Source organism: Chamaea fasciata, unplaced genomic scaffold, assembly GCF_029207755.1.
Source record: "Chamaea fasciata isolate MVZ Bird 193981 ecotype frontalis unplaced genomic scaffold, bChaFas1.0.hap1 SCAF_8, whole genome shotgun sequence".
Taxonomy (NCBI): domain Eukaryota; kingdom Metazoa; phylum Chordata; class Aves; order Passeriformes; family Sylviidae; genus Chamaea; species Chamaea fasciata.
Genome location: NW_027094093.1, coordinates 29,887,211 through 29,911,744, shown reverse-complemented (window position 1 = coordinate 29,911,744; position 24,534 = coordinate 29,887,211). Strand labels below are relative to the sequence as shown.

At 40.1% G+C, this 24,534-nt stretch overlaps 1 protein-coding gene across 2 annotated transcripts in view; it reads left to right on the top strand.

Annotated features, from left to right (window-relative positions):
* The window catches only part of SNX4 (sorting nexin 4), a 32,937-nt gene extending 10,447 nt beyond the window's left edge, over nt 1–22,490 (top strand). For both annotated transcript variants that reach the window (XM_066190299.1, XM_066190298.1), the window contains exons 5-14: nt 678–725; nt 4,770–4,825; nt 9,369–9,441; nt 10,984–11,045; nt 12,510–12,575; nt 16,439–16,528; nt 17,776–17,875; nt 18,618–18,763; nt 20,123–20,237; nt 20,583–22,490. In XM_066190299.1, coding sequence (XP_066046396.1) covers nt 678–725; nt 4,770–4,825; nt 9,369–9,441; nt 10,984–11,045; nt 12,510–12,575; nt 16,439–16,528; nt 17,776–17,875; nt 18,618–18,763; nt 20,123–20,237; nt 20,583–20,630 — 804 coding nt within the window. In that variant the 3' untranslated portion in view covers nt 20,631–22,490. The remainder of the gene's footprint in view (nt 1–677; nt 726–4,769; nt 4,826–9,368; nt 9,442–10,983; nt 11,046–12,509; nt 12,576–16,438; nt 16,529–17,775; nt 17,876–18,617; nt 18,764–20,122; nt 20,238–20,582) is intronic.
* The last annotated feature ends 2,044 nt before the right edge of the window (nt 22,491–24,534 follow it).

Here is a 24,534-nt window from a genome sequence, read left to right as displayed (position 1 = left end):
TTTGGATATCCCTGGTTTCTTTAGCCTTGTGGTTTGGATCACGGTCCATTCATCTCTCGTGGTGCAAAACTACTACAATACATTGTCCCAAAAGTTGTGGTCCCATTGTCAGCTCTTCAGCATTGCATTCTGCAGCTTCCAACTTTAGAAGGTGTTGGATAGTTCTTTTTTCTGTGCTTTGCTGAGAGATTCCCAAATACTGGACTGAGCAGCTGTGTTTGCCATGGTACAGTACGTGAATTAACCAATGTGTGGGTGCTGAAACCAGTGAAAAACTGGCCAGTACATCTGAGCCAGGTGATGGCATGTGCACTGCAAACTGTTGTCACCTGTATGCTCTCTGGTCTCTGCCTTGAACTGCAAAGGTCCTTGGAGATGCTGGCAGAGGCAAAATATGTTAGCTACTTTTCTTTAGCCAAAGCAGTGTGGCTCATGCTCCCAGCTGATAGATTGAGGTAATTGAGAGAAGAGGGTTTCTGGGGGGAGATTAGTATTTAAGCACAACATAATGATTGGTTATTCTTAACCCAGATTCTTGAGAAGACAGGGGGAGGGTACCTGAGGCAGAAGCCAGGCATACTGGAGAAGCTCCTTTGATATAGGCTCTTATAGGGACTTGCAAAAGCTGAAGCATTCTTAAATCACTCTAACTGAACATTCTTCTCCTGTGTTTTTAGGAAGGTGGATGGAAAGAAATGGTGAATGAGACTGGATTTCAGTTGAAGGTAATTACTGTAATTGTCTTGTGATTGCTGTGACACAGACATATTCCAGCAAATGTTTTAGGCAATTTATGAAAGGATGTTTGCTGTAAGAATGAGTTAAAGGCATTGGTTTATGGGTACTTGTGATTACAAAAAAAACCCGTGATCTTGGCATGTGATAGGTAGGATTGCAGTTAAGTTCTCTGGCAGGCTTGTTACGTGCCCATGTAATTCTGCTGGTAATGTAAAAGTGTGATCCTTATAAGCTTTAAAAGTAATGAACTTGAGGCCACAGCAGTGGGGTTTTGTGTTTTCTGTTTAGTTTAGCATTTTTAAAGGTGGGTGTCAGATTTAGTCTGGTAAGAGGTGCAAGGTGTCAAAAAAAGGTGAGCAAAGAGCTCTGAATCGTAGGACTTCTTTGCACGCAGCAGTTGGTGAAAGGGACTAAGACAGACGGATTTGGTGCCCCTTAACTGTTTAACAGAATGTGTCTTGAAGTAATACTATCCTCACTGACATCAGCAAGTTCATGGCTGGGTAAACTAGGGGAAGACTTGCAGGAATAAATGATCTGAGGTCGTGTGTCTGTACAGGTCAAGAATCTGAGAAGCTGATAGATTGCTGGGCTGTGTCTGGAAGAATTACTATATGGGGACAAATACTGAGCTTTTTGTTTCATTGTAATGTGATCTGCTCTCATGAAATCACAACTGAAAACTTGGTGGATTATGAAGAATTATTCTAAATAGTGAGAGCTAAAGAAAATCCCTGGTGCTCTTATCCTCAGTGTCCAAGGGGCTTTGATACTGACACTTACTGTTGATAACTTAAGTTGGCAATAATTCCCTTCCATCACAGTTGGGTTTGCATACTACTAGTATTCATAATGCAAACAATGTAAAGCTCTGAGGCTGCATACACTCATAGGAGTTCAGAAAGTTTGTACTGGCAGGGTTTGTTCAGGAGAGCACACAGTGGTGTGTTTATAGAAGAAAACTCAGCAGAATGCTGAGAATATCCTCCTCCCTGAAACCACATTGTAGATTAAATGAGAGATGAGCAAGTATTGTTTTCCCTCTAGGTTTGATTGTGTATGTTTTCCCTTTTACAGTTCCAGTTTCCTTAGGAAAGAAAAATAACTTTTTCAAAAGCCTGGTAAAAAGAATCTTCCCTTTATTCCGCATCTGAAGTATAAACTCTCAATATTTAGCACTACACTGGAAGGAAAACCTCTATTCAGTGCATGTTTTAGACTGAAATTAGACCATTTGTTTATGTTTCTGCTGCCTCTGCTGCATTTGAGCAGGATGTGTTTTTTCTCTGAGAGGGTTTGAACTCTCTAGCTAAACTTTAAATTAGGTATTAATGCAGTGTAGCATGCTGTAGCTGGATGTTGATATTGGAGACTTTGTTTATTCTGCCAGCTGTATCATTAAATCATGCCTTTCCTCCCTTCCAACCCCAGCACTTAATTTTTAAGGGATTTTTAATTTAAGGGATTTGTCACTTGGGATTTTAACCCTTCCTGTAGGAAAGAGAAAATTCCCATCTCTCTTTAGTTTACATAAATGATTATAAGATCATAGTAGGCATTAACTCTCTGAAAACTCCTCAGCTGTACCTCATTTGATGGGTGATTCATCTCTAAAATGCTTGTGGCATGTTACTCTTAAATCAGTTTTAAGGGTGGACAGATGTTTCTGTAGAAGCCTAACTCTGGTGTAAATGCTCAAAAGTGGTTTGTGAGAGTTACTGTGCTGCAACTGGCAAAAAGGAAATAGCCTCACTGAAATGGTTGAGCATTGTCAGGGTCATGCTGGCTGCCTGACAGTGCTTGTATGAACCTACTTAACTCTTCCTTCAGAGCACTACGTGTGCCTGTGGCAAAAAGACAAAAACTTGCCCTGTAACTGTAGGGTAGGAAGTTGTCCTTTCCAAGTGTAAAGCTGTTGGATGTGCCTGCTGCCCCAACACACTCAAATGGCTTTGGTGCCTGCTGTTTCAACATAAATTACAGGGTTTTGGGAAATAGCTGCTCAGAGGGAAGGACTCTGATAAGGTCAGTGTATCTAAGTGATGTTTGTACTGTGAGAGAATGTGTGAGGTACCTGCAGGTGTGTGTGAGCAACCCAAAATGTAACTGGCTTGTGTATTGATTTGTTGTGGTGTGGCAGTGGAGATGCAAGGCTATACATATAAGCCTCAGAAGTGCTCTGAATAAGTATAAAGTCTGGGTCTTGGAGCTCCTGCAGTGTTTTGTGGTCCTTGTGCTATCTGGGATATGCTTCCCCATGCTGCCTTGTCTTTCTTTCCTTTGCAAGATATCCTTAGAGAAGTGTCACATGCAGTGGTGACAATGAGCCTGCTTTCTCCTATTGTCAGTCAGTCTTAGTCAGGAGGGTTTTGTTCCCTTACCATTTGGGTTGTGGACTATACTTTTTTTTTGGTGGTTTGGTCTTTGGAACAACAGCTAAAGTTAGTGACTTTGCCACCAGTCCACCACTAAACCATACCCCTGGGTGCCACATCAACATATCTTTTAAACACATCGAGGGATGGTGACTCCATCACTTCTGTGGGCAGACTGCTCCCGTGATTGGCAATCATTTTGGTAAAGAAATTTTCCCTGGCCTCCAATCTGAACTTCTCCTGAAGCACCTTGAGGCTGGTTCCTCTTGTCCTACTGCTTGTTATGTGGGAGAAGAGACCAACCTCCACCTCACTACAGCCTCCTTTCAGGTAATTGTGCAGAGCAATAAGGTTTCCCCTGAGCCTCCTTTTCACTAGGCTATGGATGGGGTATCTTCTGCTCAGCCCAAATGTAGTGGGAGGTGGAACGGTCTCAGACTGTGCCTGTTTTATCTGTAGAGGCTATTACAAGGCCTCCAGAGGATGGACTCTGTTCTTGTTTTATGAAGACACTGTGTTCCCTTCACTGATAAATTCAAAATAGTTCTTCAAGCTCTGAGTTTTCTGTAACAAGGCACAAAATATTCTTTTGTCATGTACCAACACTAACAAGTACTGCTGAAGTAACTGACTGCTTGCAGCTGTGGCCCAGCCTGTTAGCTAAAGGAGTACACTACAGGAAATCTATACACCTTGCAAGGTGTGCTGATTTATTTTCATTTTACTGAAGAGAAGGATGCTTTGATCAAAAGTAAACTCCAGCCATTTACCCTCAACTGGCATTTTTCTTTAGTGTAGATGAGCCCTGAGTGTGCTGTGTGTAAAATGCATTGTAAGAATGAAGAGTTGTAGTGATGTGGACCTCGTGGATGAGGCTGGGATCTCTCATCTGTGTTGGTGTCTCATTAGGAGTAAATACTCATTGCATGGTTTAATATTCAATAGACTGGAAAAAAACCCCTCCATCTCCTTAGAAATGTTCAATACTACTGTTGCAGTAATTGGTAAACCAACATCTCAAAAACTAAAGCAGTCAATTACCTTTTTAATTAGGTATTGAATTTTATTCTGCAGAGATTTATATATGCTCTACTATAGAGAAGAACATTGCATTAAAAGGGCTCTATTCTGATATACAAATTACATATTTTCTGTAAAGCAAGTCATAAAAAGTAAGAGAACAACATATATAAGATTTTGATTTCACTGGGGAACTGTTCCTGGTAGTAAAGGAGCATATAGAGGTCACTCTACCACTGGTTTTATTTGGTTTGAGAAATATAAAATAGCTTGTCCATATGGTCTTAAGTTACCTAATTGCTTCATCTAAAAAGAATGTGAGGTTGTGTATCTTAACTCCATCATTTGTGCAGCATTTTAAGAAGGAACTATTTTTGTGGGACATGGATTATACCAACTTTATTTTAGTGGTTACTGTTTACATCATATTCACAAAAATAGCATTGTTTTTTGACTTTTTATTAAAAATATCTGGCATTCAGGGCAGCTGGTGTCAACTTGTTCAATGTTTGAAGATTTAAATATGCCATGAAGGCAGGACATTTTTGTAATGGTGCTGACAGAAGGCTGAGATTTTTTTTGTCACTGAAATTTAATTGCTATAAATTAACAAAGCTTTTTTTCCCCTTTTTTCAGGCAGATTCCAGATTAAAAGCTCTTAATGCAACATTCAGAGTGAAAAACCCAGACAAGTAAGATTCCACATCCTTCTTCCCTCCCTTTCCCCTTTTCAGTTACAACTATAACTTCAGGTGACAGAATATTCTATTTCGTTAGAATAAATTCAGAAAAGAAAAATTATCTTTCTGCGCTTCCAAGTCTTAGCAGAAGCCCAGTAAAGAGGTAGTGTGAAAAGATTTGATAAATCCTGCCTCCAGAAGCAGGAAGCATTCAGAAAAAATCCATCACTTTATGTAAAACAAGTATTTCATTTTAGCTAGACTAAAACGAAGGGACAAAAAAAACCCCAAAACCAGACTGAAAAAGAACCTCTTAAATATTTGTTTTCAAGAAATCTTTCCAAGTATGAACAGAATACAGATTGATAGTAGTTCTTTCCAAAAGTCTGCTAGTGTGTAGCTCTGGATGCACACACCCTGGTGTTGCAGTTCATAGTTCTCTCCAAGCTGCCAATTTTCACAGATGCTTTTGGAAGTCCAGAGGTCAGTTCAACTCTGTTGCAGTTCACAGAGCTCTGGGACAGGCACTAGAGCAATCTGCTGGATGGAAAACCTGCTTAGAATTGTCAGTGTATATAGTGGGAGGTTCATCACACCCTTGGTGATGTGATGGTAAAATGGGAGTTTCTACTTGTGCAGTAGTTTAGAAGCATCAGTGTGCAGTGATGGGGCCAAGAGATGTTGCTGTTTGCCATCCACGGGCCATGGAGACCTGTGCAAAGTGCCCTTCTGGGTGTACTTGCTATCCAGCAGTGGCATGAGGACATGCTCTGTGGGGAGAGCCCCTGTTCCTGACTGCTTTCTGTTGTCTTTTCCATAGAATCTGTGGGTATTGTATTAAGGGTGTTAGAGGCTACACACCTTTCTGAACCTCTTCATAGACTTAACCTGGGATTTGGTCCAGTCCCTCCTTTTTTATTGTGCATGGTTTTAGGGCCTTCTGTAGCAGCCAGAAAGCTTTGAGCCAGGGTTTAATATAAGGGATAACATTCATGAATGAGATTGGAAGGCAGCAATTCTCTGTATCTGCAGGTGAAAATGGTCCCTTGTTTGAATGCTTCATCCTCAATCATCTTCCTCTGTGGCCAGTAGGAGTTATCTTTTCCTGCTCTCACAGCAAGTAAAGTGCCAGAAGTCTGACTGTAGGCACAGGTGGACAACACTGTTTAAGGAGCATCCTTGTTATCTTTTGAGGTAACAGTGTTTCAGAAAGCAAAGCTGTTGTGAGAAGTAGCTTGTTGAAAAGCAGGAAAAGGGTTAATACAAGGAAAACATGAGGAAAGGGACTGTAGCAAAAACAGTCCTCCAGTGTTTGTGCCTTGGTAGAGCCTTCACAGCACTTGAGAGATGGCACATGTTTTCTGCTGTATTCTGCCAGCTCCATAACTTCCAAATTGCACTTGGGGATACAAACTGTTTAATAAATAACTGAGCAGAAGTTGTGGTTTGTTTGCCTTTTGCTGTAGCATGTGTGGCTCTAGCAGGAGGCACTGTGCCTTGCTCTGCCCAGCACACTTGTGCTTGAGGCTGCCTGGAATGTGATGCCTGGCCCCTCTGCTTTACCTTTGGTGCTTTTGTGTGGCTGGCTGGTGAAGCGGTTCAGCAAGCTCACCTTGCTGAAACAGGAGGTGTGACTGCTGTGTGGAGTGTAGGCTTTCAGGCTCCTGGGTCAGGAGAGGTTCAGGTGAGGAATAGCTGCAGCTCCCAGTCAGGATTGCCATGGAGCTGCACCCATCAGCTTGGCAACATGAGGAGTTTCATGCAGCTGAAACAAGGCTGCTCTTCGAGGTCAAATGTAGACTGGAAACTGAACCTTCTCCTGTGGGAAGCAATTTATAGTTTCAATGATGGAATTAAATGGTGATAAAAATATGGTATTCTGGTACTCAGAGGTAAATTTGTGTCTCCTGCAGTCCTCTGTGATTTGGCCTCATGGCACTCATCCTTTCTCTTTCTGGGCTTCAATCAAAACTACAGCTTTTGGGTTTTGGTGGAATATTTCTTTAGAAAATACTAAAGCCTTTCCTAAGGTGTGGTTGGTTTTTTTTGTTTGGGGTTTTTTTGTTTTTTTTTTAAAAGTAGCTCTCTGGGGGTTTGTTTGTTTGTTTGTTTGTTTTTAATCTAGTTATTCAGACAAGTGGCTTGTTTTTTAGTGAACAGTTCTGTTCTTGTAGTATCTCTCTTCTCAAAACAGGACCACGGCACTGCCTGCCCTGATGGAGGGAGGATTACTGCTGACTAAAATGCACAAAGTAAATAACTTACACTGATGTGCTGTCTACTGTAAAGGAAATTTTTTTCTTTGCCACTATCGTAAAAGATATTTTTGTGAGACCTGCCGGTGTTCCTACACCAGTGAAACACAATCAGTTCTTAATTTGTGTCTCAAGTTCTATTTAATAGCTCATTTGAGTATCTGGTCTGTTGCTAATGTTGCAGAACCAGAAAAACCAAGTGAAAAGTGCTAGTTAAAAAAGCCTCAGTTACTGAGTGCCAAAACTATGTCTTGTTTCACACTTCTGCTGTTAGGATACACTGGAAAGTAAACATCCCTTTGTGTGCCTCACTGAGCTCTGTTTGGAAATCACTTTATAATTATGTAACTTTTCTTTTTTTTACATGAGCAATGAGTAGGACTTAAGCTACTTGAGAAATAAACTTCTGATCTGCAGCACCACCAGTCTCTTAAAAACAGTTTTTGCTGAAAATTATATTTGCAAAATTTTCAGCCTTCACAGAAGACTGGGAAAAAATACCAGCACTTTGGTTTATACTTTTATGAGACAAAATAGAACGCAGCTTGATTCTGAAGTAGTAATTTTTAAAAATTATTTTTTTTTTATTGAGGAAGAATTGGTCTGAGAGAAGATGTATTGCTGCTGAAGACCAGGATACTGAAAGTCCTCCTAAGTTCCTGACTCTTGCCTTCAGGGAGTACAGCATTCCTAAGTGGCAAAACAGGATAAATAAAACTTTCCATTATAAATTTCTGGAGTGGAAAAGGGAGTCTTCCTGAGCTGTAGGCATGCTTTTTAATCTTTTGTTTTTAGTTCAATTATTTCAAATATCTTCACTGTACGTGTCTGCAGCTGTCTGACATGCAGCCCTGGTGCATATTTTATAAAGTGTAAACTGAAAAGATTGCTCTCTAAATCCCACTGTGCAGATCAGTGACTACATTTCTTTTTCCCCATACAGTTTCTCTGCTAACTTTTAAATCCTTTTATGTACTTTAACCCTGTGTGTGTCATAATACTATAAAAAATGCTTCTTGGAAATCAAAAATACTAGAAGTCATGATAAAACTTTACTTCCTGAATGTAAGGATGGGAATATTTTAGGGGAAGACTTCCTGGCAGGGGAGGAAGAAGTGTTAAATGAAAAACCCTGGAATTTCATTCTTGGTCACCCAAAACAAGTGACCCGACTTATTTCAGTAAGACCTCTTGGGTACAAGCTATGCTGAAATACAAAGCCTGACTGTGTGCCTGTGGTGGGAGGAGGGATAAAGTTTTTTTTATTCTTGAACATCAACCTGGAACACTAATTTCAGTCTCCCGTTCCTTAATTCTAGTTGCATTCTTCTGTGTTTATTTTCAGATCGTTTAGTAATTTAGGTAAAGTTTCTGGCTTCCCATCTGGATGAAATAAATACATTCTTGTGTATCAAAAGTAGGTCATGAGCTAGAGTTGGGTATAGTAGGGAAGGTTTATGTGTACACAAGAGGCTGTTGCTGTGGTTTAATTGGTTACCTGTCACTAGCAAAGCTGTGGCAAATGATTCACCTTTGTTATTAGCAAGAGCTAAAAGTATCAGCTTAAATTGCTTCTGAAACCTTGCTGGTCTGGCTGATAAAATGCCTCTTCTCCAGAAGTGACAAGCCAGCAGTGTGCACGTGTCACTTGCAATGGCTTCCCTGTCTGGTACCTGGTTGAGATGTAGTGATTTGATGGCCTTCAGCCATACGTGGCTCCTGTGCAGGTACAAATCTCAATAGGATTTCATGTTACAGTTACTGTACGGATTAGCCTTAGGGAAAATGTAACTGTGAATGCTTCCTTGAACCCCTGAAAAGCTGTGCCCAAAACTGGATACAGGCAGCTTGAAAGTAAAATGTCTTTGTCAAGTCAGAAATGTAAATGTGCTTTTATTGAGAAATATGCTTCACCAGATTTTGGCTTTGTATTTGTTAGAAGCTTTCCTATTCACTAACCCGTACTTCCATAAATCCTATTTAAAAAAAAAACTAACAACAAAACACTCATGTAATAACTTCAGCTAACTACTCTTATTTCATAAAATTTTATCTCTTAATTCGATCTGAGCCTTCATCATTTGCACTTAAAAAAGGAGCAGTCATGCAAGTGTTGGGATTTTTGTTCACTTCAGGGAAATTAAACTCAGCAGTCACTTCTTTAGGAGTCTTCAGCTAATTCCACTCCAACACAATGCAGGCTCCGTCTTGCTGGCCTCAGGGTTGTGGCTCTGTTGTGCATGCTGTGAAAGCTTGCTTTCATGATGGCTGATGATGTACTATCTGTTTCCTGCTCCCAGGAGATTTACTGAGCTAAAACACTACAGCGATGAACTGCAGTCTGTCATATCACACCTTCTGCGAGTCAGAGCTGTAAGTATTTCCCATGTGTGTCGTGACAAATAGTATGATTTATTTATAAGGCAGTATTTCTTGTTTAGTCAAGGGAAGTGGTATATGCGTTCTAGAATAAGGGCAGTTTTGCCTGAGGGAGTCTGTCTCCGGAGTGTGCAGCAGGAGACAGCAAGAGGTGAGGGCACTGACTTTGTACAGATTTGGGAGGGGAAGGAGTTCCAGATACGGTGGTTGGGTTTGACAGTGCATGTTGCTAATCTGCCCTGTCCTGTGATGGTCACGTATCGCAGGGAGGTGTTTTACAGGGGATCGAGGCGTCTGCTTCTCTCAGCAAAGTTGCTTTTGCTGCATGTTTGGTTTGGAAAGGGCCTCAAAACACAGTTTTCTGGTCAGACATATAATACATTGTTTTCCTGAGCTTGTAGTATGAATCCTTTATGCTTCCCAGTATGCGTTTTATTTTTCTGGCTCGTTCATTGATCTGCAATGAATAATAGTCTTTCTAATGATGACGACAATTATGTAATGCATTAAGATACTCTATGGGTTGAGAGTGGAAGGTTGTTATTTTTTTAAAGACACAAAAAGGAAATAGGAAATTACAATTCCTATAATGAGAGCATGATACTTCTTTTTAGTATGTTCAACAGGGATTTAATTTTCAGTGGACGTGTGCAGCAGAGAGCACAGTAATGGATTGCTCTGCTAAACTCAGGTTCTTGAGAGAATTAATCACTCTCAAGAGTGGTGTTCTACAGACAGTCCTGTTTTCTCAGGGTTCTGTGTGCGAGATCTGTTGGGCAATTTGTTTATGTTTCCTTTTTACTACTGCTGTGACAGACATAATAATAAATATGGTTGTTCTTGTAGAACTTCACTCTCATTCCTTGGAACATCACGATTCCAAGGGCATTATCTGGATTACAACTCACATTTCAGAGTGTACGCGTGTCTTTTCTTCTGAGGTTTTGCCAGCATTGTAGTGCTGGCTGTAGCAAGTACTGGCACTCCAAACAGCTGAAATGACCTCTAGCTCAAGCAATGAGTTCTGCAATGGATAGCTCATTTCCTTTCCCTCAGTTCACTCAGCTGGGTGGAAAAATCAAGTCACTTGTTAGAATTTTACTGAAGGTTTCCCTGCAGTATTTATGTCAAGATGGACTTCTGACTTGCCATCTATAAATTAAATAAACAAGTGTGTGCATAAATTTGGCATTATTTGGATGAAGAACGCCTTATATTTGGTTATCAAAAACTGAATGGAACTTGATTATGGTCTCCACAGACATATCCCATCAATGAGCACTTCCAAAGGTTGACTTGAAATTCTGCTTTTCAATATAGGCTTGATTGTGACTTCAGTCTTCCAGCACTTAATGCTGTTGATACTGGTTTTTTGTTTTTTTTTTTTCTTTCAGTTGTGGCTTATGTTAGATTTAGGCCTAATCTTGTTTACCTGTGTAAGAACATTAGGGCTTTAGCTTGGAGTAGGTATGTGGGTTTTCACAAAGCAATTGCACTTAATGTTGATGACCAAAACCTGTCTCTAAAATGTTTTAGAGGGTAGCAGACCGGCTTTATGGTGTCTATAAAGTCCATGGCAACTACGGAAGAGTGTTCAGGTAAGAGTTCATCTAGTTTTTAAATACATAAATAGTTATGGAAAGAGAGAAGGGCACTTCTCGGTTGTGTTGTTATGCTTTTGAAAAGTGTATCTGAAACATTTCATTGTCTAGAAAATCTCTGTATTGCAGTGCTAATGAGGTTTCTGTGCTGCATGCAGAGATCTCCAGATCTGCTGAGCTGAGTCTCTAGTGGAAGACTACAACTTTTTACTTTGTGTACTAGATCTTTGGGCCTTCTGCTGCTGCATTGGCATTTTGTTTCTTCAGAAAGTAACTCACTGCTCTTCATGCAGTTGTCTCTGAAAAAGCTTCTAGGTTCTTTTAATGGATAAAAATCAACAATTATATATATCCAATTTTAGTAGCTTTTAGAAGCAAATTTGCCAATCGTTTTTTTTGATTTATATGAGGGAATTGCATGCTCAAGTTTTCCATCTCACTGGAGAATTCAAGAATCTAAACTTCTGGTTAAGGGAAACCTCCTGCTTCTACACACTGTTCAAGTGCTAAATTTAATTCTCTGGGTTAATGGATTGCAGATGGTCTTTCTCATTGGGGGTTTAAAATGAAATTAGGTGTAGTTCTGTAATAACCCAAAGACAAACAAATATCAACATCAGCAGAGTGGAATGTTTATGAAAAAGTGAAGGACAGAATAGATGCATTACACATAAATTATGCGAAATATAAGGAGAACCTCTTTTTTCCTTGTAAAAAGAGTTGTGGATGTAATTCTTGTAACTAAGAATTCTCATAAGGTTTCTCAAAGCTGAGAACACAATTAAAATGGCAGCGTACATGCTAGGATGTCCAGAACAAGTCTCTTGCTATCTTTTTTGTGGTTCTGTTTCTTTTTTTATCTAAATAATACCTCTGAATAGGTAGTTGAGACAATTGCAAATCGGAATTTTTCTTTATGGATAGAGTTAAACAGGAGTCTACTATGAAAACATAAAGCTATATACAACAGATAGTTTCAGGAGAATAAAATGCTTATAAAAGTCAAATCCCACCCTTTGGTTTTTGGAATGACAGTCTTCTATCTTCTATCTTGTAAGTCTAGAAAGCTTAGTATATTCTTGGTGAGCCAAAAATGTATTTCAGAAAGTTCACCATTAGCATTGTCCCTTCTCCCAGTTATATTAAGTGCTTTGTGGTTTGGTTTTGTTTGTTTGAAATTGAGTTTCAGGTGTTTAAACAAGGTTATGCTCAAAACCCATCCCAAACTAACTATATGTGTGACAATGAGTTTAGGGACAGTTGTTTTACAGAGTACCATAAATGGCCTTGTCGCATTGGCAGTGCTGTTCCTTAAAGAAAAACAAAACACTTTGACCAAGTCTAACATTGAGGCAATTTCCATTCAGGTGTCACCTGGAAAGAACCTATATACAGGATGCAGCTTATTAACTTCCCTTACCCTTCATGTGTGATGTTGTTTCTCATTTGTTTTTCCTACAGTGAGTGGAGTGCAATAGAGAAGGAGATGGGGGATGGGCTGCAGAGTGCTGGCCACCACATGGATGTGTAAGTACTGACTGAATATCTGATAGTTTGATGTAAGCCAGATGTGGAACTCTCCCTCTTTCCTCTCTTTTCCCTCAATCTCAAAGTACATATGAGTACCAAGAAAGTTGGGAGTGCATTGTTTTTAAGTATACAGAGTTTCTGTGCCTTGGATGCAGGCACAGTTTTAGCATCCATATACTGTATTAAGTAGCTCAAAAAGCCTCCGGAGAACCAGAGGGGTTTCTTTTTTTATTATTATTTTGAAATCGTAGAAGTGTTTGGAATCCTTCCAGTTTTTCTTTTAAGCTACTATGCCAGAAACCGGTGGAATACAGCTTTAATGTACTACAGACCTGATGAGATCCATTTGGTTTTGATAGCAGCAGTTTGTACCATGCAGTAGATGGTACACAGATTTGGACTTAATTACAGGGAGTTAAGGAATTTAATTAATCGGCACCAAAACTCCAGTGAATTCTTGAAACAAACACTGACTGGGTATAATAAAGAATCCTCTCCCTTTGCATCTTTAGTCATTTGGCAGAGTGTGTGAAGCACAGCCTTCAAAATAAGAGTCTAGCACTTGGGAGTGCTCACAGGAGTTGTATTCTAAGCTCATGGCTTCTGCTTTTCAGATAGTCACATATAGCAAGTGAAAAAGCATTTCTTACCACTCTGATTCCACTTCTGTAATCCCACACAACAGATAAGTAACAGCTCCAGCAAGAGATGGAAGGTGTTTGACACTTCATGCAACATTTTTACCAATAAAGTGTAATTCCTGTGGAAATAAAGTTCTCAGGTTTAGTTTGTAGGGCAGATTTAGATATGTACTACTGCCTGTTACTGGGGGTGTCAAGTTAACAGGTTAATTGTTACTGGTCTTGCCAAGTTGAAGGGTTTGAAGAGCCATGGTCTTAGCTTCTTTAGAGTAATTCTGCTTTTATCAAATCTTTAAGAATTTGACCCCTTCTGAATAGTTTATTCACAGTTCTGTGTTTTGTCTAATGGGGTGGTTTCCATACAAGAAAAGCTGTCATATTTTCAAGGCAGAGGGATCTGGTGACAATAAAGCTATGGAGAATGTCTTCTGCTTTCAGAAGAAGAACAGTTGAAGTAGGGGTGGAATACAATGTTAGGTACCTACTGCAGTAGGCAGGAATTGAAGAGATTGTGAAAACTTGGTATGATATAGTGGAGTTAAGGAATCACATGCAGGTTTTCAGTGGTTCAGATGCACCATACCAAAATCAAACACCTGGAAATGCATAACCAATTAAAAGAAGGTTGTCTCATTTCTCAGTCAGGAGGCTGAACCCTCTTGTAATATTTAATATTTCTGTCTGTAACACAGGGCTAAAGATCCCAATCAATGGCAGTAGGTAACTGCTGTTCTGGGTAATTTTACTCACTGCATGAAGTCTGAGGTATCTTTCATTGTCATCTCCTCTTCTCTGGCAGTCTTGTACAACAGTAATCCCTTAGTGATGATCGTTAAGCAAGAAGCAGCAGTTGTGAGGTTCAGGAACTCACTCAGTGGCCTGTGTGGTCTCCTAGCAGTAAGGTTCATATCTATGGTCTCTTTAAAATGTAACTTACCAGTTCAGTTACCATTCCCACAACATCAGGCCAGAATTTATTGCAACAAAATGCTACTTCTAGAAGGTTGCCTAATATAGATGTTAAACTTCAAAACTGGTTTAATTTTTCTCTATCTACCCCATATGCTGTAGTCTTTAGTAGATGTTTATTTAAGCTTTTGAGTTGTTATTGGTTAGTATGATCCATAACTGCTAAAAGTTTGGAGAAGACACCCGAAAGTTTCTCTGGGTATGTGTTTTATTACAAGATGAGGCTTGCTGAAGTGACGGAATATGCTGAGAAAGTTGGAGTGAATGGCTATAACTGGCATGTAAAAGATGAAAGAAAAAAATGCCAGATCTTTGACTTCTGTCATTTATTCCATTAATGAGTGACCCTTTATCTCTGTATCAACTAGACTGTCATTATATATTGAACCAGTCTAAACTAAAACTGGGGTTTAGTTGACAGCTTACATGAAGAGTGATACCATGTCACGTACCTTTAGAACTTACTGCAGTGTTTCTCCTTAACACTTTCCCTAGTTTGTTTAAGTTTAGGCAGTCAGAAGTGTAGTTTGTCTTATCACATTTTTTCCCCCAAACCAAACTCATTATAAAAACCTGTCTAGGTAAGGTAGGATTTTGTTTGGTGAGATTTTTTAGTTGGTATTGAGGTTCTTTTCTGAGAGTTGCTCTGCCACAGATGAGCTCTAGCACTGCTCTAAACTTAGATCTTACTTGAAAATGAAATGTGGTCCATCTGCTGCCCTGAGAAATCTAACCACTGTACTAAAATTATTGCATTGCAGAACTTAAAATAGGGTAAGCCATTTATGACCTGTGTGGCTGCAGGGTATTTTGAGAAAAAGTGTATTTTTCAGCAGTTTTGACTTATTTCTTACTTTGATTCATAATATGACTTCTTGTTCTCCCTGTTCTTTAATCTCTTCTAATTAAACTGCTCTGCTGTTGCTGACCACTTTGTATGTTATATTTATTCATACCAAGAGCCTTGGTAGGGCGTTTCTTGGATGTGCCATGTCTTTGATTTCACAGAGCATCAAAACAACTCATCATACTTGCAGACTTCCCAAATTCGTGCTACTGGTTCTCTTTCAGCTTCAGACTCTGCCACTTCTTGCACAGAGCCAATTACTGGAGAGGCATAGGGAGAAAAGGAAAAATGCAAAGATTTTGCAGAATCTTGAAAGCCAAGGGGTGCTATAATTAGCATTTGGGTCACGTTGTGCTGGTTGCTAGAGAAGAATGGACATATGCTCACTTCAGAGAGCCTGCAGATGTGTGAGAGATTGCCACATAGCTGAGAATCCAGACTGAGTTAGCAGAATAGATTAAGGTATTTGTGTGGGCTCTCATTCATCCTGGTTATCTCCAGTGGCACATGCCCTGAGGCTAAAGAGGAGTCTGATTTCTGTGGCTGTGCCAAGTGAGATGTGCAGTTACCTCTCAGCTGTAGGCCTGTCCCTGCAAATCTATCCAAGACAGTCACCTTGGTCAGCAAGAACTAAATGCTGTCAAATAAGCAGTATCAACTAGAAAAATGAAGTGCTTTTTGCCAGTAGGAGACATCAGCCTAAATAACAAAACTACCAAATGCAAAAGCTGCAGATTTGGTCCAAGCCCTTGTACTTCAGATTTCTTCCTAAAAGGAAGGTTAAACTTCAGTTGTTATGAATTAACATATCTGATTTACACAGTAGACAAAGCTATAGAGTTTGAAGGAGCTCAAGGGACTTAATTTTGTGGTGTTCAGGGCACCCCTGTGAGTTGTCTTGTACTCAGGCTGAATAACAAGCCACGAAAGCAGCCTCTGCTTTTCAGAAGGTGTGATGTTCACATTCCTGGCCCTTGCTGCTTTAAGCCTTGAAGGATTTCTTTTGCACCATGTCTTTTTTTTTTTTTTTTTTTTTTTTTTTTTTTTTTTTTTTTTTTTTTTTGTCTTGGTGCTGCCTGTTGACTGTCCACTGAAGAAAGAAATAAATAGGGTTTTTTTCCCTCTAAGAAAAGCTGTCTCATCTTCAGCAGGAGACTTATGATAGGTTTTGTACTTGTCAAAAGATTCATTGTTGTAACAACCAAAGAAGTGGGCCCATGGGAATGTTGACATTAGCTGATTCAGAGTTTTATTAAAAACAAAGAAAAAACCTTTTTGGAAGGGTTCTTTGCTGCTTGTCACAGCTGTTTCTGTCAAACTGATGTTCTCCCTTGTTTCTGGCTGTGTATCCTTGAAGGTTAAATTAATCAGCTTTCCATTGAACTGTGGCTGTTTTTCACTAGATACGCAGCTTCTATTGATGACATACTGGAAGAAGAGGAGCACTATGCAGATCAGCTGAAGGAATACCTCTTCTATGCAGAAGCACTACGGTATGTACAGAAGTCTAGAGCTCAAAAACTAACTGTGGTCCTTTTCTCTAATGTGATGTTGATGTTTAATTTAGTCTGGTATCCTCTTGTGTTCTCTGAGAAGGGGAAATTTCTGTGTTGTGGAGTCTCCATGTTCTTCTTTCTTATTCTGCTTACTTGTACTTGATTGCCATGTGAGTGGCAACACAAATTGGAACTGATCTGATCAGTAGCGAAAAGACAGAAATGTTAAAATCTGTATACTATGAAAGAAAATGCTGTTTATTCCTCTGGTTCCACTGTTTCCTTGGCTTTTGGTGTAATAATGCCCCAGTGTGCTGAAAGCTCCAGCTTTCGAATGAGATAGGCTAAACAGAGCTGCTACAACCATTACAAATTCCAGGAACTTTCAAAGTGCCCAGTATAAGTTTCTTCTGCTGCACAGTGTTGTGCATTTAAATACCAACTTTTTGTTTTGTTTTACGTTAGTCTTTGTCAGACAGTCATCCCTAACAAGCATGGGCACAAAAGCAGATTGCTTTATGCTGCAAGTCTCTGCCTAAAGCTATTGTGCATTGCAGGGGTTGGATCTGAACCTCTTGGAGAGGTGCAGTAGAGAATTGGGTTGGTGAGTGCGAGGGCTGCTGTGTGGGAACCTGGAGCACTGGCAGCGTCTCCTGGGAGACGAGTGTGCATCCGGCTGTGGAGTACGGATGTAGCATCATCAGCCCACACAGGACTGGGAGTTACTGCAGGTGGCCAGAGGAAACTCCTCTTTTCCAGATGAAAGGCACTGTATGAGTCTAAAAGCAGTTGCTTGTTTCATTGTCTAAGAAAGAAAATGTGATGAATTTTATGATTAAATGGCAGATTGCTGCTGTGACAGGTGCCATCTCCGTGTATCTTTTGTGATATTTCTGTAAAGCTGTGATATTTCTGTAATGTATTTTGAATTAAACTGTTTTACAGTGGTGTCCTTAAGGAGGTGGTAGGGTTGTATTGCTGAGTGTATCTTGGAATGAATCTAAAAAGAGAAGCAGAATGCTGTTGTACTAAGAACTTTATACTTTGATCCAAGCCTGCTTAACTATGGCATTTGCAGAGTTATGCAGTCTGTGATAGGGCTGTTGACTTTAGGCTAGATGAATAATTACAGGTGCTTCCCGTCAAAAACAAACAAAACATGATGCTATTTGTAAAGTGTAAATGGAGGGAAACGTAGCAAAACAAAGTATTTTGTGACAGATCTTTCATTACTTACTTTCCAGGGCAGTTTGCAGGAAGCATGAACTAATGCAGTATGATTTGGAAATGGCTGCACAGGACTTAACATCTAAGAAACAGCAGTGTGAGGAGCTGGCAACAGGAGTGAGTCTTTTTCCACTTTCTTCTCCAAGATGCCTCTTTCTGAATTTATTTTTTACTTGAGCCAAGTTACTTAAAATGATATTTAAATGGCACCAGCATGCTGGCTGCTGCTTTTGAGAAGTGGTATCATATGAGCTAGAGACATGTGAGGTTTAAAGTAACTTGGTTCTTGGTGACATAAGCTGTTTATGCCAAACTTCTTTTATTGAATACAGAGCAAGTAAAGGCTTGCAGTAAGTATGACTGGAGCAGAATAACACTTTATCTGTAGACAGCTCTATCCTAAAGATGAAAATGTTGGGAATTCTGAAAGACTTCCTTTGTCTTTTGAACAGTGGGTGTTATTGGTATGCTGTGTTAGTCCATTTTATATGGGAGATAACATTACCTGAAATATTATCTGAAAATGGTAACTGACAGTTTTAGAATTTTTGATGTTGCTCTTGGATCTATTGATGTTCCTTATGGAATGCCTTTACGGCTTTTTCTTCTCTTCCTACATCACTAGGAAGGCTGCTCTGAAAGTTCCCCCTTGTCAGCCTTAAAGTGTTTGAACATCAAATTACCTCCTCCCTACTTTGCTTAGTCTGAGTCATCAGAGCTACTTACCAATTAAGGAAATGAAAAATAAAGCAAAAAATAAGCCAAATAGTAAGCACAAATGCCAATAAAAGTCACCTGATGTCCTGTGGCTGTGCTCAGGACATGCCAAACCTAGAGAGAGTATCCTTGTTTTTTGTAGACTGTGAGAACCTTCTCCCTGAAGGGGATGACCAGCAAGCTCTTTGGGCAAGAAACCCCTGAGCAGAGGGAAGCCAAGATAAAGGTTCTAGAAGAGCAGATACAGGAAGGAGAAGAGCAGCTGAAGTCTAAAAATCTGGAGGGCAGGTAAATGGACTTGACTGTTTCAGAGAAAACACAGGGCTTGTCTTAGCAAAAGTCCTTGACTGAATGCTCTTGAAGGTGTTTGCATTTTATAAGTGTTTTTAATATATTCTTGGTGTTTATGAGCTGTCTATAAAAGCTCCTGTCAGCTGCAAGTTGTGAAATAAAGTGCAGTACATGCAGTTAGCTTCTGGTCTCAGTGTATGGCTTATGTAAAACCTGATGACTTTCCCAGTTACTGAGCCCACTCTAATGGCTGACTTGCATGCTTTTATGTTCCACTAGTAATATATTTAGCAGGTGGGCTTGGAGGTCTGCAGCTGAATAGGCTGAGACTCAAAGGCTGATTTGCTTCAAATACAGTATTTAGTTTGGTTTGTGTGTTAGGGTGCTGAGCCCATATCCTACAACTTCTCATATGGGGAACACCTTACTCGTGTTTGAAGGAGATTAGAAGGTCTGGGGAGTTGTGTTTGGGTAACTGCTTCTTGGTGCTTTAATGAAATTTTCTTTAGGTATGCAAAAATGAAAAATAGGAACTAACGTTCTTACAACAATGGGATTTCCTCAAAGCATGTCATATAACACGAGGGGTAAACGTGGTATCTCCTGATATGTTAACATTAGAGCTGGAAAGATAAGACTAGTTCATGAATAGTTCAAAACAACAAGACACTCAGTAAATGCAATATCTTAATAATCTTGGCAGATGTATTTGAGATGTGCTTTTGTAGCTCTGGAAGCAATTTTAGAATGAATGCTAGTCCAGCACAAATGAAAGTATGAATTACAGATATATGCCTCCACTTAAGTTAAGGAGACCTGACTACACATCACCAAACCAACAAAATAATTTCTGAAGTGAATTGTCCAAGTTAAATTTGCATTGTAAATGTTTATTGTACTTGACTGTGTCACATCCTGACAAACAAGTGAATTTTCACACTAAGGAGATGAAGATTCTGACTTGACAACTGAAAAAGAAACATGCAGTGTTGTGTACTGAATGTTGGCATAAAGATAATTAGTTACCCCAACAGAATCTGAAGGAAAAAAGTATATTCTGACTTATGCTGGTTCTATGGCAGTGATGCTTCCTGGGAAAAGAACACCAAACCAAACAAACATCCTAATGTATCCTGTGAAACTCTAGATTAAAAACCCCAAAAAGAAGGTGGAGAATTAGGTAGTGGTGCCAGTTGTAAAATGAGGACACTGAGGGGTGCATAATATTTGCAGGACTTGATTTCCTGACTGAAAGACAGAGCACTCTGTCATACACAGCTTCTCTGCTATGTGTCCAGAGCTGAGGATGGAACATGTAAAGCACTTACTAACAGAAATCGTTGCTTTAAATTTCAGAGACTTTGTGAAAAGTGCCTGGGCTGACATTGAACGGTTCAAAGAGCAGAAGAATCATGATTTGAAGGAGGCACTTATAAGCTATGCTGTTATGCAGATTAGCATGTGCAAAAAGGTATGTGTGGCTTGGGAAAGGCTGGCCCAGTGTATTTGTCCTGTCAGCAGGGGGACAGATGCAGACTGTCAGTAACTGGGAGCATGGCAGTCACAGAATATGGGAAGTCACTACCATAAAACCTCCTACATACTCCATCCTACTTGAACTCAGTGACATGTTGATGTTAAAATACAGATATAGATATAAAATAGACAGTGTGGTCCAATTTCGATGTGGTCTCTGCCTTCTTCTGTGAAGTTCTATGGGACTTCTTTGTAGAGTTTTCTGTTGAAGAAGGTTGTGGATAAGGTTTGCAAATAGAGTATATTCCCACCTATTGATTTTTAACTGTTCTTTTAAAAGGGAATTCAGGTTTGGACAAATGCAAAGGAATGCTTCAGCAAGATGTGACTATCTGGAAATGAATTCCTCCTCCAAGTGCCAGAGAACGGAAGCACAGTGTATAACACCAATGTTATATTGCTACATGACTTACATACAAATCATGAAATAAATGTAATTGTTAATAAAGGATGAAAAGGACATGTTGTTAAATGTTTAGCCCTGACTGCCACTTCTGTGGCGTGTTTTATATGTGGTAGCAAATAATGCAGGGGTAAAAGAGTTACTGAAAACTACAGCTCTGTATTGGGACAAAGGTATTGGGAAAGTTATCCCAGAAAGTATGAACTAAACTGTTCAGAGACTTGTGAAACACCATGCTCTGTAATGTGTAGATCACTTCCAGATGCCCTTCTTTCCAACCCTTGCTGTTTAGAATTTTTAATGCTCAAGGGTGCTTTGGTTTTATAATGGGGTACACAGTTGTATTCTCGAGGTCTACACCATAAGACGACAAAAAATGAAATATTGTAATGCCTAGAGTTCATATTTAAATGCCTTTGCATGTCCATAGAGAAATATGTTTTTCCAGAGTTCAGGTTAAGCAGTCTCAAACTCCTGAGATGTTTGAAACTCTCTACAGTAGAGGTGTTGTACAGTGGTTTGATAACAATATTCTGCATTTACTGATTCCCACTTCAGTTTTGATACGGGCACTGATTTCTTACTAAACTTCTTCCTGCAAGTAAAGGAGACTGATGGTCCAGCTGAGCAGAAAAACCAAAGTCAAAGCTGGTAAGAAGCAGATGCAACTTCTCTTTGGTTGTTTGGAAACCTGTTTACACTTGCTGTGAATCTGGCCTCTGGCACCTTGTAACTGAAGTGGTTTGGTTCTTAAATAGTTCTTAATGAAGGTGCTGAAATAATAAACCTGGTGCAGCTTCTGTCATACTTCAGAGCAGCGATGTGCAGAACCCACAATGAACCAAGGTGTCTGTTTGGCCCTTGTAATGATGTTTCACTGTGTGTGAGTGTGTGTGTGTGCGTGTGTATCTATATACACACCTGTATAACATGATTTGAAGTTACAGGATTTGCATTAAATGTTTCCAATTATGAAAATCCCTTACCACTGTCTAATACTGGGCTTTTTCTACATCCTCACTGAAAGTTCCTGAAGTCTTGTGGAATTTGTCAGACTTAATTTCTAGTTCTGAAGGAAGCTTTGTAAGAATCTGTTGAAAAGTGTATTTAATTATTTTGGATTGTAACACTATTCAGATTTTTTTTAAAGAGATACTCCAGAAAGTCCTTAAATGTTTTTTTGATAAAACTATCTAAATGTATTTACTGAGATGTCCCATGTTACTTTTGTCTCTTCAACCTTTCTTTTCTATAAAACCATTGTAAAGAACGCATAGGTTTGGTGCACACTACAGCTTAAAACTCTGAAGTAAAGTGCTGGTACTCTGATAACCTGTGTTGGCTTTTTCAAAGCATATGACAGTGACATGCCTGGCTGAGAGATGATGTTGGGCACAAAGCGGTCTCTTCCTTTAATATCTACAAGGAGAAACGTTGTTCCATCCAGAGGTTGCAGTATCCAGTTCTGATACAGGCTGAAGGACTCTCACATTCCAAATCAAGAAGTTGCACACTTGAAGTATTCAGTGAACCTTCTAAAAGAGTGGTGCCTTAATACAATACCATGAGGCGCTCAGAGTAGGTATTTTTCATGCACTTTGATTTTTGGTAGATCTTTCTGGTGCCTCTTTCCACATGTCACTTGCTGTACAGCTCATTAAATGTATTAGTATGCCTTTTTTTTTTCCTTGATAGTTGTACTAAAATTTAAGAAGGGAACAAAACAGTTCTTGTAAGTTTTGTGCCAAACAAGATAAATAAAATTGCTCTTTGATATTTTTGTTATGTTGGGTTTTTTTTTTTGTAAAAAAACTGTCTTTCCTATTCTGAAAGCTGCTGTTTGATTTCTTGAAAGTGGTTCTTGTCCATCTTAGCTCTCAAGTGGCCTCCAAATTTGGATTTAAAATTTGGTGAATTGTGCACAGCTTCTCCTTTAGGTAGGAACATAGTGCTAAGGCCAAAATTTGATGCTTGGTACAAGTCAGCTGTCTGAATTTCATGTGTGTCTCTATCTAGTAAAGAGAAGATGCTTTTGAAAACATTTTGCCTTATTTGACAGAAATTATGTGAAAGGCAAATTAAGGGTAATTTGCAATGACTTTGTTTCTTTTACTTCTGTCTTTCCAGGAAAGCATTGCATGTGGTCTGTGTAGTTGGGGATCATAGCAAACTGTGAAGGTTTCTCCTCCTCTTATCCTTTCAACTTTTTAAGGTGAAACCAGCCAGTTAATGGCTGATTCTGTGTGGGTGACAGAGCACACTTGCAAAGTGCATTTTTCCAGTTACAGTGTAGATTTAACTCCTGTAACTCGTTCCACTTTGCCAGTTATCCAGTAAACATCAAAAACTATTGCCTTGAGAATTGTAGCAGGTAGGAAGAACATTTTAACTTAATCTCAACAAAATGCTTTTATATGAAAATGTTTACCTGCGTGGATCATCTGATCTGCTGATCCTGTTGCTTCTGTCCCAGGAAGCTTTACTGGGTGGATTATCACTGCTTGTGCTCTCTCTGACCTTTCCCATTACCAGCAGACCTTGTCTTGTCAGTGCATTTTAGTTGCTACTGTTGTCTGTTCCTGAAATGTAGCAGGGGTGATGGAGCCAACTGCAATGGAAAGATAGAGTTTTGTGAAGTCTCTTTTTGTAATACATTATTTCAGTATCTGGCACATCAGCCCAAGCAGTGTTAACCTGGCAGCTGTGTGCAGGGACTACCTTGGCAGACGCAGAGCAAATCTTGGAGCTCGAGCCACAGTGAGGAGTTTTCCTTGTGCAGGTGAGCCTGAGGAAAGTGTTGGCTGTGGCCAAACACACAGCAGAGCCAGCACAGCTAGGCTGCAGTCCCAGAGCACTGCAGCTCAGGATATCTTCCTGTATCACTCTTCCTGACTACTGAAATTCCTTTGTTCATCTTGGTTCAAGAACTGAGAAACACTTTCTAATGTTGCCTAAAGGATTACACAGAAGGAAGTTGTCTTAAATCCCTGTGCTTGTCACACAATTGGCAGGGCAGGGCTCTAATCCACGTTTCCTTGTGCCTCCTGTTCTGCCCATTCTTGATGCATCTGTCTTGTGTTTGCCTGCAGAACTCTGTGAGGGGAGGCACAGTAATGAAAATCCCCACACAGGGCTGCTCTAGAAATAATGCAAAGAGAGGAAGCAAGTGGAATGGGAGCTGGGAAACTTGGAGCACAGGCCTTGGTGTGAAATCCAAGTACAACGTACTTGTATGTCACCAGTAAAAGCAGTTGTCTTTGTAAGCAGTCGCTTTGCTGCTGCCATGAGTCCCTGTCTGCTCCTGCCTGGAGGGCTCCCGCCTGCTTCCCCACCTGAGCTGTGTTTCCTAGGACAGGGGCATCTCCCTAAGGATGTCACTCTCCATCTGCCTCCTGAGAGACCCTTGGGAGTGCGGGACAGAAAGTGCTGTGAGCTGCTTCCCTCTATGGGCGGCCCCTGGGGCGGGCAGGATGCTCACTGCAGCTGTGAGCAGAGAGGTGTCTCTCCTGAGTGACAGAGGCTTGGTTGTCCCCTCAGCTGAAACGGGGGGAGTCACCTGTGTCCCCTCCACAATAGCACTGCCGTGGGTAAGTACCATGGGAGGTCTGGAGAGTCTCAGTTTCCTGCTTGAGCAAAGGATTGTGACCCTCTGGCTGCTGTGTTCTGGTGATACAGTGTTACCAAAAAGATTTTGTGATTCTGACTTTCTGAAGGGTCAAATGCAGAGGAGAAACTTTTTGTTGGTTGGTTGATTTGTTTGTTTGTTTGTTTGATACACAAGAGGGTGAGGAGGAAAGGATATGAGCCAGGGAAGGACAGCAGAGATGGG